The sequence below is a fragment of the Sapajus apella genome, unplaced genomic scaffold (genome assembly GCF_009761245.1).
Source record: "Sapajus apella isolate SASKATOON/1434 unplaced genomic scaffold, GSC_monkey_1.0 scaffold72, whole genome shotgun sequence".
Taxonomy (NCBI): domain Eukaryota; kingdom Metazoa; phylum Chordata; class Mammalia; order Primates; family Cebidae; genus Sapajus; species Sapajus apella.
In genome coordinates this window covers 9642922-9661525 of record NW_022437012.1, presented here as the reverse complement: position 1 = coordinate 9661525, position 18604 = coordinate 9642922, and the positions used below count along the sequence as shown (strand labels likewise).

General features: G+C 42.1%; 1 protein-coding gene across 8 annotated transcripts in view; it reads right to left on the bottom strand.

The window, feature by feature from the left end:
* The window catches only part of MGAT5 (alpha-1,6-mannosylglycoprotein 6-beta-N-acetylglucosaminyltransferase), a 325249-nt gene that overhangs the window by 167657 nt on the left and 138988 nt on the right, over positions 1 to 18604 (bottom strand). For all 8 annotated transcript variants that reach the window (XM_032250746.1, XM_032250745.1, XM_032250744.1 and 5 more), the window contains one exon: positions 12844 to 13008. In XM_032250746.1, coding sequence (XP_032106637.1) covers positions 12844 to 13008 — 165 coding nt within the window. The remainder of the gene's footprint in view (positions 1 to 12843; positions 13009 to 18604) is intronic.

The window sequence follows — 18604 nt, the reverse complement described above, 5'->3', positions numbered from 1 at the left end:
CCTTGGAGAGGCTTTTTTTGACAAGCCCCAAACCTGAAACAGCACCCGCTTCCTTTGCGAATTCCTTACTCTGCTTTGCTACTCATCAAGCATTTTCCACCACTAGATATGTTTACATTTTTGTTTACTTCCTGCCTTCACTGCTGAAGTATAACCTCCAGAAGGAAAAGACTTGGGTTTGCTCATCACTATCTCCAGTGCCTAGACAGTGCCTGGCACAGAACAGGCACTTACCACATCTGTTAGTAAAGAATCAAATCAGTCAGTCTCTGGGTAGTAGAACTACAGCTGCTTTGTATTTTCATCTTTTTGTTTAGCTTTAATTTCCAGACTTTCAGCAGGATATCCCTCCTTGTACTACAAAAGCACTGTTTGTCAAGTCTTTTCTCTTGAAAACACAGCACTATTATTCAGTTACATACATAAACTCAAAGGTAGAGATGATAGCTGCACGGTCACTGGTAGCCTGGACGCATGAAAACCCATGCTAAATTAATCCCCAGGCGCCTGGTTTGCCAGCTCCGTACACCCAAGCCTGGCATGCTACACACTCCTGGCCAACTCAGGAGCTTTCCTAGCCAACTCAGTTGCTACTAATGGCCTTCTGCCCTCAGGGAGCAACCATCCTCCCCATGTGGCATAGCGACGGGCTAAAAGCCACTCTCTTAATCCTCACTGCATTCCTGGGCGGTACAGGGAAGGTAGTTTATCTTCATCACCATGTCACTGGTGTCTGACAGAGGCCAGAAGCAAAAGGAGAAAACCTGAACTCATAACTGTCTCTAGGATACACCCGTCTGCCTCCCTAGAGTTAAGATTCTGTGAACCACTGATGAGAAATAACTGGCACTTCTGCCAAGAGGTTCACTGTGTTTCAACCTCAGATACCATCGGATACAGCTTTTACTAATCTTCTCTTTGCCTCGACCCAACTTCGCCATGAAAAGCAGTCTTAAATATTTACTTTGTTCTTCTGCAAATCTTGCTATAACTTGTACTGTTCACATTAACCACACTTAATGAAAGCAATTATCGAGAAGGTTCTATTAACATAGAGTTTAGACAGGTTAATGACTGTCTTCCCTTGAGAACTGAGTACTCCCGCATAGGAATTCCCTTCCCTATTTCGGAGTGGGAAGGTACAGTAAAGGGTCAGGCAGTTTCTGGATCTGCTTAAGTTTGCTGTGACAAGTAGCACAGGAACCACAGGACTTGTGACAGGAGAAAATTCCTTCTGTGCCAATTCCTGTAGCACATTGCTATCCCTACTGGCGACGGCCATAGAGTTTGAAGGTCATTTCCAAGGCCAGAAGGTCAAGCAAAGCCAATAGGTTCTCTTGGACTAGGGTGAAAGCAGTTACAAGTTGAGGCTCAAAAAAGATATGAGCACAGCCAATGGTCTCAGTCATTCTCCTCCAGTAGATAGTGAACTCAACATTCCCAAAAGGGGCCCTGGTTTCTTCCCCAGCAGCATTTCCACTGCCTGACACAGACCTGGCATCACATAGTCAGTGTAGGCTGGATAAAAGATACATCAGTGTTTGTTACGTTACGTTCGTGACCACTCCTTTCTAACAGGGTATTCATCACAGAGGGCAAGGTCAGTAGGTAGGTCACAGGGAGAAGATGTTGGACCAGGATCTCAATATGCATCATCTCATTGCATCCTCACATGAGGACAGTGTTGGTGTCACTATCACCACTGCACAGAGCACACATCGGAAGCTCAGCAATCATAAGTTTAATAAAATGCCAACAGCACGTATGCAAGTGGATCCAGAGTTCTACTCAAAAATATCTGATGCCAAAGGCCAGATCCAGGCTGTGACTGCCAAGTAGCTTCCGGACAGCCCCTTCACAGGGTCTGGTTTTCTGTATAAAATGCAGCATTGGGAATGGGTAGTTTACATGCCCATCAAGCACTGACCATCTGCTACATGCCTGGCCCAAGAGTCAAAACCTGAGTTGGACACTTAAGAAGCGTATGAACCAACAGCCAAAACTTACTGAGCTCTTATTTTTGTGCAGCACCTTGAGTGTGTTCCATGTGTTAACTCATACTACCAGCAACAATACTATGGCACAGGTTCTTAACCTCGTTTTATAAATGAGGAAACTGACTGGCTTTATCCAGAGTCCCACAGTTCTATGGCTCCTGTTTAATCAAGTCCCCCCAAGTGGGGGAAAACATTAGCACAAGTCCTTCACTGGGTGTCCACTTGTCTCTGGTTCAGGAGCATCTCTAGCTGCACCAAGGTAAAGAGAGAGTTTCCACAGTAAACGTTGACTAGAAAAGCTCTCCAACATGAAACTTCAAGACAGCTTAAAACCAGCGAAGAGTGAGCTGCCCAACACTGACAATGCAAATCAAAATGCAGTTTATAATGCTCTGTCAATCCCAGATATGTTGTCCTCAGCTGGCTCTGTCCATGCCATGGGTCCTCTGCTTGACATAAGCGGATTTGGGGTTTGTGATCCCACACGTGAGACTTGCTGAATGTTCACGGGTAAAAGAGGGATGGAAAAAGGAGGCTGTGAGATGAAGAGTATTTCTGCTGTCCTGATCTGCGGGGCAGTTCAGCCCTTCACAGTCACATTCCTAACTGAATCCCTCTTTCTGTCCTTTCTAAACCCAAAGAATTTCAAAACATCTTCACCCCACACTGCTTTCTTTCTTCTTTTTCTGGGATATAAGCGAGAAGGGAAAAACAAAAACTAGCAACTGATTTTTATTTAGGCTGCCTAATTTTAGAAGCTGTGGATATGCAAAGCCAAAAGCACAGCTAAAAGGAAAAATCTCTCAAAATGCCAGAAATCTTCAAACCTACAAAACCTTTTCAAAAACATGGAGTCAGATACCTCTCTCCCATGTCTCACTAAATCAGCTTTATTCCAAATATTTTTCTAAATTATAAAATCTCAGGCTCTACAATGAGTTCGTTGAAATACATGTTAGTGAAAACAGGTAAAGAATGAAACAGCACAGACAAGGGACTATGTGAGAAAGCATATGCTATGCTGTGGCTGTGGAATGTCTATTGAATCAATACCATATGTAAGCTGATATCACAACTGTATACACATACCTCATTAAGCCAAATTAAGCTAGTAGGATCTGTCGCCTTCTGATTAAAACAAACAAGTCTAATTTCAGTGTGTCCTATCACCAATACAAAGAACAACTCTGAGCAGAGGCACTTTTAAGGTCCCCCGGACAGCCCTGCAGCGTATGTTACTGAGTTCCCCCATCAAGTGGCTGGGGAGGAACAGTATTCCCAAGACGGATATATATAGTCTCACTTTCTGCAATGAAACAAGCCATGTCATATTCCTTGAAGGGTCAGTAATTAGTCCAATAGAATTAGAAGTTCTGGGTCCCTGTTTCTTTTCTGCAAGAACTATCCATTCAGAACAACCTCTCGGGTAGGGGAGATGGCCTGAATTTTTTTAATCCTACTTACATTTTTATAATTAGCCACCAAAATACACAAAATAAATTCTTATTATGGAATCTCAGTTTTCAAAAAGGGAAGTGAAGCAAAAACTTTTCTGGTCTTAACGTAACAGTAAATTTACCAGGTGCTTCTGGGAATTCCAAAAGGATTCAGGGACTGTCAAAGCAAACAAGTGGCAGAAATGGTGATCTGGAAGTGAAAGCATGGCCGTCAGTGTCATGACAAAGGTTCTAGGACACAGTGGCTGACCAGCAGGAGCGTGTTCAGGAGAGAGAGGAGTGCACTCAGCAAGGACACTTACTGATAAAACCTGCAATTTGCCACACTCCAAGCTTAGCATTGAATTGAAAAGAAAAATATAAGACCATGCCCACACCTTTGAGGAGCTTAGAGACTGGCTACAGAAACAAGAAAAGAGTGGAAAAGTCCAAGGACATACATGGTAGGAATACAAGGCAATACACCACAAACCTCTGGGATGTGAGGGGCATGAAGCAAGTCTTAGGGAGACAGAGCTTCACATGAGACTTGAAAAAGATGATAAAGAAGGGTCAGTCAGAGCAGCAGAAGCATGCCAGGCTGTGGACAAAAACATGTAAGTGTGTAAGAGCATGAATAAACTGCATGCAGGGGTTTGGGCTTGTTCCAAGTGGGGCGGAAGCACATTTGGCCACAGTAGGGCTTAAAATGGTTGCAGAAAGTTAGCAATCCTGAAGTTTTGTCCTCCAAACCCTCAAGGAGAGAAAACCTTTAGTCAGGTTTAGGCTGGCTCCAGAAAGCCAAACCATGACATGACCAGGGTCTCTAGTAGCCATATGCATTTTATCTGCTTATCTGGGATCTCTTCAGGAACCTGCTCCCAAAGATACCAAAAGAATAGCTTCTGACAAGTATCCCATACCTAAGAGTAAACAGCTCAAGTACTTGAAGATGGTTCCCATGTCTGAATCTCTCACCAGCATCCTACGAACCTTCAAATGACATGAACCCCAAGTTTCCTTTTGGTTTAATATAAGCTAGGTTGTTGGCCTCTCGTAACCAAACTGACAAAACATGAATCTGATGATGAGCCAAATATTGGAAACAGAGGCACAAAAAGGTCAGTTTGGGAACTGCAAATTTAAAGTGTTCCAGTGAAATACTATATAAAAAATTATGTTCTAATCTATAAAGCACTGTACAAATATTATTAATTTCACTACCAGTGGTGATATCCAAATAGCCAATCACTATAGTGTTCCATTTTTACGTCAAGATTCCAAATACATAACTTTTAAACTGTAATTAACAAATGCTCAGACAGTACCAACTTTAGGCCAGGCATGTTTCTAAGCACATTACCAGTCTCACCTAATCCTCCTGATAGGGTTTGGTTCAGTGTCACTACCCAAATCTTATCTCAAATTTTAATTCCGTGTCAAAGGAGGGACCTGGTAGGAGGTAAATGAATTATGGGGGCAGTTTCCCCCATGCTGTTCTCATGGTATTGAGTTCTCAGGACAGCAGATGATTTTAAAGTGTGGTGCTTCCTTGCTCTCCCCCTCGCTCTCTCCTGTTGCCATGTTAAGAAGTGCCTTCCTTCCCCTTCCACTATGATTTAAGTTTCCTGAGGCCTCCCCAGCCATGTGGAGCTGGGAATCAGTTAAATCTCCTTTGTTTATAAGTTACCCGGTCTCAGGTAGTATCTGTATAGCACTGTGAAAACGGACTAATATACCTCCTAAAAATACTGTGAAGTGGGCACTCCTATTATTTCCCCCGTTTTACAAATGTGGAAACTCAGCCAGAGAAGGTTAAGAAACAACCCAAAGTCACACTGCTATAAAGTGGTGGAACCAGGATTTGAATCAGGCCAGTCTGGTTCCACAGATGCTGCTTTTCATTGTCCCTCGTCCCCTCAACACTAGCATCAAAGTTTCAACTGCCTTTAAACCGATATTCTGAAACAAATGGCTTGCAGCTACAGTCCTCACAAAACCTTGTCTCTCTGCTGGTTTTTCCCTCAATAAGGAGTCACCAGTTATCCTTCAAGCTACACCCTTGGAAATCATTATGACAACTTCTCCCTTGCCCTTTCCCATGGTCTGTCTGGGTCCTCATCATGCCAGCTGCACCCTAATGTGGTTCTCAAATTCTCCTTCTCCCAGGGCCTTATGAGCATGTCTAATTCAGGGCATTCTCGTGCTAACTGGAGACTAACTGAAGTCCCTCTCACATAGCTTTTGATTGGACCCCTTCATATGCATCTCACTCCACATGGCCGCTAATTATTTTCTGGAAATACAGACCTCACCTATTCATCCTCCTACTTTAAACCTCTCATCAGCTGCCACCGCCCAGGGAACAAAATAGAAACTCCTTCATTTAACACTGAAAATGCTTCACAAACCCCAGTGAACTCTCTAGTCTCATTTTTTAAATTATTGCTCCAAATATGCTGTGAAGGGTACTTTCTGATGCAAAGTAGATCTTTGGGGACCTATCTTGTTTTCTTTGACTTATTTAATTTACTTTCTCATATCTTGATAATTATATACTTTGCTTAAAATAAAATAGAATTTCTTCTAAAACATTCTGCAATTTAAATCCATTCTCTAAGACTACTTTAAAGCATTGTTATTCTGAATTAGTGGCCCTTTCATGAGAAGAAATAATTACATTCTACAGAAGCAGTAGTAAAATGCACATTGCCAAAAACATACCATGGGGCAGGAAAGGAGTTCCTTAAAGTCAGGATCCTAGAACAGTCTTCTGGGAGTTTCTAAACTCCCTTTCCTTGGAGGCCTCAAAGACCAGTGGCAAAGCTAAATGAGGTGGAGATTGGGGGTGTTTGTGAACAGCCTTGCTAGGAAAAGGGAAAGGAACTTTAGGTCTCAGCTGGCCAATCAGGAAACTTCAGTGTCTCAGGCATCTTTCAGCACTAACCACAGGTGAAAATATCCACTGGCACCAGATTCTAACAATATCTCATAGATCGGAATTTCACAGACCTGCCACAATTGACATTTGGGGCTGGATACTTCTATTGGGGGTGGTGTTTTATATATTACAGAGGATCCTTTGCAGCATCTGTGGTCTGCATCTATTAGAACTAAATAGGCTGGTTGCAGATGCTCATGCCTGTAATCCCAGCACTTTGGGAGGTCGGGGCAGGAGGATCATTTGAGCCAAGGAGCCCAACCAGCCTGGGCAACATAGCAAGACCCCATTCTCTACAAAAAAAAAAAAGAAAAAAGAATTAGCTGGGCATGATGGCCCATTGCCTATAGTCCCAGCTACTCAGGAGGTTAAGGCAGGGTAGGGAGGGGACTGCCTGAGCACGGGAGGTCAAGCCTGCAGAGAGCTGTGATCGTGCCACTTCATTCTGGCCTGAGTGACAGAGTGAGACTCTGTCTCAAAAAAAGAAAAAAATAATAATTAAATAAATGAATAGCACATCTTCAATTGTGACAACCAAAATGTCTCCTGACATTGCCATGTGTTCCCTGGGGGCAAAATCACCCTCAACTGTTAATCACTGCTATAGATACATAGCCTCGAAGATCAGCATCACTTCTGAACTATATTTTTCTTCTTCTAAATAAAAATCAAAATATCCTTGACCACACAGTGAAAACCGTATCAACAAAGACAAGCATTTTTCTGTAAAGACACCAAAAGAATAGCTTCTGACAAGTGTCCACATATTTATTGTTACCACTGCAAATTACAAAACAGAAAGTGACAGGCAGATAGACAGATATTTGCTTCTTTCTCAAATTAATAGGAAAGCACCCTTCGATCTCATCTCTCTCCCGTCTCTCAGTGGCAACTGGGATCCCACTGACATGCCAATATCTGACCCTGGGAAAGCCATCTGCTGAGCCACTGCCTAGGGGTGGAGCTAGGACACTTCAGGTGCTACTTCAAAAACTGTTAACACGGGTACACACACAAGGAAAGAACACAGGAACAACTTAATTTCAAGGTCCATTAGCAGCACAAAGGGGAGAAAATTGCAGCTCCAAATGCAAGCCCTGGAACTCAGCAGGGACAGTTTTCATTTTCAACTTTCAAATGGTAATAATAATAATAATAATGGTTGCTGTTTTTAAAAACAGTTTCCAAATTCAAATACATTGCATTTCAAACCCAAATACTACAAAGTGTTGAATGTTGCTACCAACCTTGGAAAAAATGCAGGGTTGCCGGAAGTTCAATTTGGATTAAATATCAGAAAACAGTCACTTGAGTTATACCTGTACCTTTGATTTTGTGATTCTGCTTCCCAAGTGACCTTGCAATTGTTAAGTCATCACAACACTAAGTGGATGCTATCATTATGGTTTTGGCTTTTAGGGAACAGTCAACACTGGCCAGTTATTCAGCTGACGTTGAATAACAACTCGTTATTGACAGTATAAACAAATGTGTACACACACTACCCATAGAGAGCTGCACAATGTTCTTGTCCTTTAAAATATCACAATCTAGAATTGTAACTATCACATCCTGAGAAGGCTCCACATCCTAGAACCATCAATGGGAAGTTCAGTCTTGACTAACAAAAAAGGCAGTCCCACTTCTTAGGTGGTGTCTGCTAAGGTCTGTGAACCTGGGAAATTAAACACCAAGTCCTACTTCCAGGCAAATCACCCCAAATGTAAATGGAGAAGAAGAACTGTAAGAAGACACTCCTCCAGGTGGTGAAACCAAATGCTGTTCTCTCCAGTAGAATCCAATCCATGTGAGCAATATTTACTGAATTATCTTCAACAGGTAAGGTTACAATCAAGACATTTTGGGCAGAACAAAGATAAATCAGACACTGTCTCAGTCCTTAGAAGGCAAGCATTTTCATTATCAGATATGTACACTTTTTACCTTTCCCCACTTCAAGTACATGGCAAAAAAAACCACAGAGCCAATCCTATTCACTCTACTTCCTCATTTAAGATCACAAAACTAGAGAAAAACAGAATGGGCCTTTCTAAAATTCAAAGCATCATTCTAAAAGGAGAGAATTTTGATGAAGGCCTTTCAAGCCCTTTCAGAAAGTAAATATAAAGAAATTAATTTACTGTGTGATTGGTGGAAAGGTGGGGATTTTAAATATCTGCTTTTTCATTCCATTGAGTCCCCTTTATCTTTAATAAGACAAGCAGCTCAAAAAACCAGTTCAATCTGATTTCTTGATTTTAATAAAGTTCATTTCCACCTAAATTTCTCTAGGAGCACATTTACTTTCACATAAAAAAAAAAAAACCCTTGGTGATAAATTTGCAAAGATAAGCCATACTGGATAAAAGCCACAAAGAACACAGCTAGAAAGAGAAAATAAGGACACACACACACACACACACACACACACAGCTATCCCTTTAGAGAAAATAAATTTAGGGATTCCTTCTTCAATTGCTATGGTACCCAATTTAGAGACAGTTTATAACCAACAAGAAGGCATATCAGCAAGCAATAAGATACAACAATAAGCAATCAGAAACATCAGTGAGCAGTAAGATACCAGAGTTAGTAGTAAAGACACACCAGGGAGAACATTTCTGAGCAATTACCACATGTCTCCATTCAAGAAGGGAGAGAGAAAAACTTCACTCAGCGAGGACTGGAACCCCATAAAACTGAACTCTCACAGCTCAGGAGCCATTCCTGAGTTGACAGAGGGGGGTGAGGACAACAGCATGGCCATGAATCAGAGAGGGGACAGAAAAGCAAGGAAGGGCTGCTCATGAATGAGAAGTCATTTAAGTCATTTAAGTTCATTTAAGTCCCTGTCCTCCTTTCTGGTACCCTACGTTACAGACATGGCAAATCATTTTTAATAACTATGTGGTTGAGTGACAAGATATGAAGGACCCTCCACCTTCTGGGGGAAATGAAGAGGGATGCCCAGCATGTCTATATCAACTCTGGCCAAGACAATGTCTATGAAAGGGGTGCCTCTGCATGTGCGTGTGCGTGCGCGCGCGCGCACACACACACACACACGAACCAGCTTTTACAAATGTCAGCCTACGAGGAGACCCGTAAGACAGAGCAATTTCTGATGAGACAGATGATTAAATCTAGGAAACTGGCAACTCTCTTCTAGGTACCTTTAAGAAAATAGTAGTACCTTTTTGCAGATACATGCCTTTATAATTTACAAATGGAAGGAAAGATGGAGCTAACACTCAGAATCTTTCCTCTACATAGCACTAGCAGATCTTAAGTTGAGCTCAGGGGACTCCAGCACTAATGGTTACCCTCTCCCAAGTACCTAAACTCAATAAAACCTTTGAAAACACATCTCAGAGACGCTAAGATTAAGTAAAATCATGTACCTTGGAGGCTCAGAAAGAGGAACTTGTATTTACTGGATGGCTGCTAAATGTCAGTTTCCTCTCCTTCCCTGCGTCCAAACTTTTTTCTGAGTCACCCCTTCTTTACAGCAACCATGGTCTGTGTCATTTTATGCATGTGTATTCTTTTCCTAATTGCCCAGTAAAAATCATGATGGTATGGACTGTGTCCCACACATACCTGAAAGACGCAAAGTTACGCGAATGAGGTTCATCATTAAATGCGTAACTCTAGATTTGCTCCCATTGCCCAAAAAGGAAAAAATAAAAATAAAAACACAACACTCTGGTTCTTTAAATATTAAAAACAGAACACTGTAGGGAGAAGATCCCATAAGTGCCAAGGCAGGAGCCAGAAGCCTCAGCCTATTTCCATATAAATAATGAAGAAGAAAGTAACTAGAAATATAATCATAGTAATTAGCTATTCATATGTGATCTTATTTATAGGTGATCTTAGTTATTCATAGGTGATCCTAATTCTTTTACTAATGCCTCTCAGGTCGGAAGTGTGAACCTGGGGTGACACTGTTTTTATCTGACCCTAAGGCAAGACACTTTAAGCCCTCTGTCATGCCTGTGGAAGGGCTGCTGGAGGGCACCTCAGCTGTGCAGCAGCACCAGTGCTGGGAAAGTGCCCGCCGTTTAGCCATCTTGGGAAGGAGGCATCTAAGATGGCCCAGAGGTTTCCTTCCTCTGGGGAATTAGGAGAAAACTCCGCTCCTCCAAGCTCTTGTGGTAGGCCTGACGGCTGTCAGGTAGCCCCACAGACATCCGGGGGTTAAATGTCTCTATGTGATGCTGTGCTTCAGTGGTCACGTTCCATGTCCACTCTCATGATCCGCTTCTGCACCTGGTTCGTTTTTTCTTAGAAGAGATAATCAGTAAAAGTAATATGAATCTTAATGTCTTTGTTATTTCCTAACAAGTGTGGAAAAAGTGCTGGCCCATTATGCTCCTTACCTCATCTCGGCTACCTGAAAGTCTTAAGCCCTTACCTATATGACATGTGATGTACTTGACCCTCTCACCGACCACCAAGGCCACGCCCTATCTACCCTGACCCCAGCTTTGTACCCAATAAAAGTCAGAGCGTTCAGGCACTCAGGACCACTGCTAGACTCCGCACTTTGGTTGGCAGTGGACTCCCGGGCCCAAACTCTCTTTTGCCTATCTCTGTGTCTTGTGTCTTTTATTTCTACAATTTCTCATCTCCATACCAGCAGAGAGGGGCTCACAGAACCCTGTAGGGCTGGACCCTACAGAGCACCAGTGGCACATTTAAAGGAGTCCCACTCAGAACCACAGGCTTAGAGAACATGCTCAAGAGATATCTGTTAAGCTGTAAACTAGCTCAACACATATGGCTGGTATATTTCCAAATTTTGTTTGAAAGAAGTAGTCACTAAGTCCTTGCCATTTCCTTCTTCGAGGTGTACCCACTACCCTGTGCTCTGCAGCTTAACGTCCAGGGAGCAAAGTCCCTGTGAGCCTTGCAGCAAACAGGACAGCCAGAGGTAGCAAGATCCCATGTTAGGGGAAAGAATGACAGCAGATGTGTTTATAGGGGCCCACAAGCCACAGGACCTCAGAGGCAGTGGGGAGCAGCAAAGTTAAAGGCAGAACACTCCATCCCACCTCCGGAAATATGACACAGAACACTGATGAAACCAGATAGGGCCTTTCCAGTAGCATTTTCTACTGGGTACAGGGGTGGCAAGTAGACACTGAAGAAGCATGGTTCCATTTATTAATAAGCAGCTAAACACAGTGGGAGGTTCTCTTGTCTAATTACAGAAGCTGTTGAAAACTGCAAGGAAGACAGGATTTATGGCCTAGATGACACTGCTTCCGTGTTGTAATTAAAAGTTATTTTTAATACCTTTGTTTGGTTAGATACTTTGAATTATTAAAAATATTTGGCAATTTGAAATTTGCTAAAGGACAAAGAACATTAAAAAAGGTAACAACAACCAGCTTGCATAATGTAAAACAATTAAATGTTTTGACACTGGGAAGTAGGAAAGGAAAAGAAACTCTCCCACTTTAGTGTGTGAACTTTTAGAAGAAGGAAAGACAAAGAAATGTTTAAAAGTATATGAAACAAGATTTATTTTAAAGCAGAAACTGATGTCAAAAGTCACCTAGCTACTTTATGCATTAACCAGAGATTGGCTACCACTCACCAAAAGTAGAGACAGCTTGTTCACAACCATTCACCCAAAGCACTGAATCCTAACCTTCAGGGTCTTCACTTTGTCCTGGGTCCCCAGGAAATAGAGCAGTCACCCTAAGAAGAGTAGTCCTGGCTCAAGCACATAGACCCAGGGGCTGACCTCAGAGCAGTGTGATAGTGGGGGAGCTGGTGAGGGGTGGGGGTTCTAACGTGAGAGGAAGGCAACAACATGCTACGTATAATTTGGGTGTTGTGTTGTTTTTCATCAGTTTTCCTGGTCTCATTCAATATTCCAGTTTCCAGAAGGGGCCAAACAAAATGCATCCCAGTGGGAATGACATGTGGTACACATGAGTGGCTACAGAATCTGCCCAGGATTACACAGGAGCCATTTATCACCTAAAGGCCATTTCCAGAATTTCTATTTCTTCATATACACGTAGGAGGCATTTTCTCCAGTGGTGGCTCTTCTTTAACAACAGGGAGGAGAGAAGCTATTATATGTAACAGACTTTCAAAATTGTCTGATGGGAGTATGGAGGAGGAAGGAACTCTAAAAGGCATGAGCTTCTCAGATAACCTCTGTATTTCATTTAATCTAGGCTATGAATCTTCTCATTAGAAGTGAATTCCAGGAGTCCATTAAGAGAAAATGTGTCACAGACACCACCAAATATTACACATCACAAAACTATAAAAAGCATTTTAACATCTGCTGTTAAATAATAAATTGAAACATCTTTACCATGGCCATGCCAAGTTTATAGAATTTATATTGTGTGGGTTCCAGTAAGAACCACTGCACTCTTTTATTCTCTTCGTGGTCCAAAGCAGGGTGTGACTCCATATGAGAGCGGAGAATTGCTATTCTTACCTGCCACATTAATTTTCTCAAGTGCAACCAAGCTGGGAACAGCTGTGGTGGAGTTGGTTGAGTTTGTTCCGGTGCCATTGACAACAAGATTATCCACCTTTGACTCCAACTTGCCGATGCGCTGCAAAATGTTATCTAATAACACAGCAAGAGTTTTCTTCAGATCTGTAAAAGAAAGTGCAGACTATTTTAAAATTCTATGGCCTCTGCATATCTGTCTGGCTGCTCTCTCTTTATCATGGAGAACAAAACTTCTCAAATGTTTCTGAAGTAGTACAAAAGATATGTCAAACTACATCTGGGAGATGACAAAGGCCATCTTCAATTGGCCCAGATCCTACTAAATACATCAGTTTGTTGCAGAATACAAGTCTGGCAATAAGTGACATGGTGTAACTATTTCCAGCTACTTGGTCAACAGGGAAAACACCTTGTTAGTTAGCATCCTACTATAGCACTACATTAAATTCCTCCTCCTTACAGCACCAGTTTCTCACACAAAGCATGACACCCCAAGGGTATAGCAAGATCCCAAAGTGGCCTCTGGATCAAGTTCATTGTTATTTTTCTTGTTGTATACTCTAGCATGTCCAGGTTTTTTTTAAAGTGTTTATTTCTGTTAGTTACATACATTAACACTTCATAAAAGCTACAGCTCCAGGTTTCCAGGTCTGCTGGGTAACCCAGAGTTAACTATAATCAGATTTAGGAAATATTTAAAATAAATATTAGTCATTCATTTGCTCACAAATATTTATTAAACTACTCCCATGTGCCAGATATTATTCTAGATGCTGGGATGTTCTCTCACAGTTCTTACATTTAAGAGTTGGTTCCCTTTCTCACACATCTGACTACACATTAGAGTGGTGCATTTCCCTCTGGATAAATAACAGGAACTCCTTCACCCCTATGGATGCATTTACTGTTTGTAGACAAGATATTCAAAGAAAAAAAGACAAACTTAGACCCTCTCCTCTAAAATTTCATAATCATAGAAAGATATACTGACTTGTACATGTCAGAAAAGCAGGTGGGTGACTGCATAACCATCCATGGAAATAGAATCCAGACCCATTTCTGAATTGGGAGTGGGCCAGGGGAAAAGGGCACAGTGTGGGTAGCAGGACTGAGAAAAGCCCTGAGTTAAGACAAATGGAAAGCTGCCACCTTCCATTCTCCTAAAAACAGAGCAAACTTGTCCCTGAGCAGATGCTGTAATCTGGCCATGAAATAAACACACACGGTCCAGTCAGCAGCCCAGATCACAGCCAGTGAAGCTCGGCCAAGGTGCCCCAGCCTGTCCCATTTTGCCAGGTGAACCAGAAGCAGATGCTGGTGCTGTGCTTCTTGTATAGCTGCAGAATTTGAGCCAAAGAACTCTTTTGTTTATAAATTACCCAGGCTCAGGTATTTCTTCATAGCAATGCAAAATGGACACCTGTTTTATCTTCACATCCACCCCCTGTGGTAGGTGTGACTCCATTTTACAGATAAGAAAACTGAGGTTCACAGATATGAAATAATGAGCTAATAGATCAGAATGAGGGCTTGCCTCAGGACAGCCTAATTCCCCAAAGCCTCAATGGTACCAATCAGAAGTCAAGGATCTGGGTAGAAAAAAGAAACCAAGGATGAAGTTCAGAGTTTTTCATCCCTAACACAGTGGTTAAAAGCCTGACTTTGGAGCCAGAATCTCTAGGTTTCAGTAATAGCCCTGCACCCGTTTCCTTATCTGTAAAAGAGTGACATGAACAATGCTTCAGCTTTGGGGTTGTCAAGAGGACTTAATGAGTTAATATTTATAAAATGTTTTGAAAACCAGCTGGCACACAATAAGAACTGCATTAACTGCCTTTTAAATATATAAGTAAAATAAAACCTTTCACTGGAAAATGTTCTCATCCTTCCCAAAGAAATCTCTCCTCAGGTGATGCAAAGCTTTATTGCTTTATCCATGGGGTCAAGGGAGCACTCTCCTCTGGTGTCCGCAGTCCCACGGTCAGCATGACTCAGTCTGTCACAGGCACATCATCAGTTGGCATAGACAGCGGGAGTCAGTCACCTGTTCTGTAACTGAGTCTAATTCATCAACTGGCTCTCCAGAGTTCTGAAGAGTGCCAGAGGCCAGCCACGCAGAAGGGGGCAACCGTGCCAGCGAGAAGTGGCAATGTTCGGTATAAAGAAATATTCCTCAGATATAAAAGATCAATCTCCCCCGTTCATAGCCTCTTTGCCTAGAGCCTGTGTCACCAGCCAACTAGAATCTGAATAGAATCTAGAATAGCATTTAACCATCACCGGTAATGTAGTTGGCCAAGCACAGAAGCCCTGGCCCTCTAGTGTAACTTAACTCAGGATTTCTCAACCTCCTAATTCTTTGTTGTGATAACTGTCCTTGCCTTGTAGGATGTTTAGCAGCATCCCTGGTCTCTACTCCCTAAATGACTGCGGCAATTCTCCAGATGTGACAATCAAAAATGTCTCCACACATTGCCAAATATCCTGTGGAGGGACAAAGCTGCCCTGATTTGAGAACCAGTGAATTCAATTAGGTGCATTCTCTCAACCCTGCATTCCCCATTGCCTCTCTGTGGAGACATCGAGAGAGAACTGTGACAGAGGGGTTATAGGACAGGAAATGTAAAAGTGAGAAAGGCCCACTGAATGAATTTGCATCACGTGTGACTTCCATTTACTGGAGGGACTGCTACAAACACAATGGAAAGGTGCAGGGAGGGAAGTCTGACTTCCTCCCTGTGGGAGAGCTAACAGAACATGAGCCAATGCTGATGGGCTCTCAAGAGACTTGTGGACATAGTCCTCAATCCATAGTTACTGGTGACAGTCATTAGTGGACCACACTCTAGGTAGGATACAAAATTGTCATACTTACAATTAAGAAGATATTCTCCCTCAGTTCAAATTACAGTGGCCAGTAAATATGACTGACCTACTATCTCTTGTTGACCCCATCTGCCAAAGATTGACCTTCTGTGACTGTGGGACATGGAGTGAATAAGGGGATTCATGATGATGAGGAGGCATCATCATCTTGGCAACCCCAATATTACCTTCTCCACTTATTGAACCCTTTTTATATGCCAGGCAGTGTGCTGAGCACTTTACATGAACTAATTCATTTGATCCTACCAAGACAATCTGAGAAGCATGTGATCATCCCTCTGCCTGTCTTACAAATGAATAAATCACAGCACAGAAAGGCTAAATAATTTACCAGAGGTGATTACAGACCCAGGACTCAAACCCAGTCTTGTTCCAGAGCCGAAGGCTCTTAGCCATCATGCTTCACTGCCTCTTAAGAACTATAACAGACCTGCCCACCAGCAAGCATCTCTGATCTGCTCCTCCTGAATCTACTTGTTAGGGAATAACCTCTGGGATTTTGCCATCTGTTTGTGGGAAAACATATACCCACCACTCTTAAGACGTACTCATGTCCCTGTCCTGGTGTCTACCTGACACAGTATCACTAAACATCTACCAGTTGATACTGGAGACTACCAAACACATCAAGTGATCCAAGATTTTTTTAAAAATTAAGAATCCTTCTAGATCTTCTGCCTTAAAATGAAGATGTAATATAAGGCTACTAAAAAACTTAAATACTCCAGGCACTTTACCTGGGTAGGCATGTTTTCTCTCTCAATATGAAAGAAAAGGCCGGGCGCGGTGGCTCACGCCTATAACCCCAGCTACTCAGGAGGCTGAGGCAGGAGAATTGCCTGAACCCAGGAGGCGGAGGTTGCGGTGAGCCGAGATCGCGCCATTGCACTCCAGCCTGGGTAACAAGTGCGAAACTCCGTCTCAAAAAAAAAAAGAAAAGAAAAAAGATCATTTTCAATTCAAGCAGCTATCTGAGTCACCATTTCAAAGCAGCCAACCCAAGGTTAAGGATGTTGTTAATAAAACACACAGGACAGAGATGATGCCAAGCCCTCTGTATCATTATACAGCGCTTGGTACATTAGGTATGTATTATGTAAACGAACAAAAAAATGAGTGAAACAAACTACAGTACTCTCACAAATAAGGCTAAATAAATTAAACCTTTCCAGGAATGAAATTATTTTGCATCTTTGTATTTTACTGTTAAACCTCCAAAAACTGTTAACAGCTTTATCACAATTTTCAAGAAATAACAGTCCAGCACAGTGGCTCACACCTGTAATCTCAGCACTTTGAGGGGGCCGAGGCAGGTAGATCACAAGGTCAGGAAATTGAGACCATCCTGGCCAATATGGTGAGGCCCTGTCTCTCCTAAAAATACAGAAATTAGCTGGGCATAGTGGTGCATGCCTATACTCCCAGCTACTCAGAAGGCTGAGGCAGGACAATCACTTGAACCTGGGAGGCAGAGGTTGCAGTGAGCCAAGATTACACCACGGCACTCCAGCCTGGGTAGAGCCAGAGCGATACGCCATCTCAAAAAATAAAATAAAGAAATAACAGTACTTTTGTTTGTGTTTTAACCTTAATGGTAACCTTTTATTCAATACAAGTGTATAAAGAATTTCTATAGTTTAATAAAAATGAGAGAAGAATATTTCTCCAAATTCCAGTATAATATTTAATATTTTTCATTGTGTTTTATAGCTATTATGGCCATAAAACATGTCCTCAGCAAGATTATCAGTTTCAACTACTAATGAACTTTTAAAATTCTGTTTGTGCTTCAAAGCCTTCACAAAAAAAATGAATCCCAACATTACTACCACAATTCTGCATTCCTAAGACTTACTGTACATGATGAAGATGAGATCAAAGTAGTTGAAAGCATTTAAAATGTCTCCCTGGGGAAAGTAGGCTTTGGTTTCTATCATGCCGGCATTCTTTGATAAATGATAAGGTCGATTAAACTGCATTGGAACAGGTTATTTGACAACTTCTATTTAGCTTTCATTTCTAGGAAGCCATGGCATTAATGCGTAAGAAGCAGCTGAGAGACATATCCTTGAGCAGGACAGCCAAGGAGCTATAACTGCTAATCACACTTTTCTCCATCTCTGGAATCCAAGGAGATGGGATCTCAGTAGAGAGGAGGGCCCTGCTGGTAGAGTAAGGTTTATAGATCTATCGGCTAACACTCTGTGGCTGGGTGTAAACCTTCATTTTCCAGATAATCAAAATCAATCAATATTTGAGGAATTACCAAAAATGCCCATGCTTAGGAGTTATGCTGTCCACTACCCCATTTTTCCTGGAATATGCTTCTAAAGCAGTGGTTCTCAGCCTTGCTGTGCATCAGACTCACTTTGTGCAGTCAGAGTTACCAGGTTGCATCTTAAAATGCATTAAATCCTGATCTGCAGAGTCTGTCAAGGATCGGGGCACAGCCTACGTTGAGATCTACCATGAAGGTGTAGCCGCCATGATACTATGGCACAGAACCAACCATGCAACGAGCAAGGTCTTACAACTGAACTGCCAAAAATAATTTACATCTGTGCCTGCTCCTAAATCAAATCCCTTTTCAGCACGGCTGCCCGAGAGGCAGAACGTGCACGACAGAGCCACAGAGCACTTGCTGCTCTGGAGAAACCGGCAAAGACAGGGCGTTAATGAGAAAGGAAGGTGCTAATGAAAAAAGAATTAACCTCAACCTCTTATTTCCATTGACTGTCAGGAATGTCAAGTTTCATCAATTATATATTTTTAAATTAATTTTAGAGTGACCTTTCCAAAGATAATATACTTACAGTAATGACCCAAATATAGTCTATTCATTATGCATAAGGAC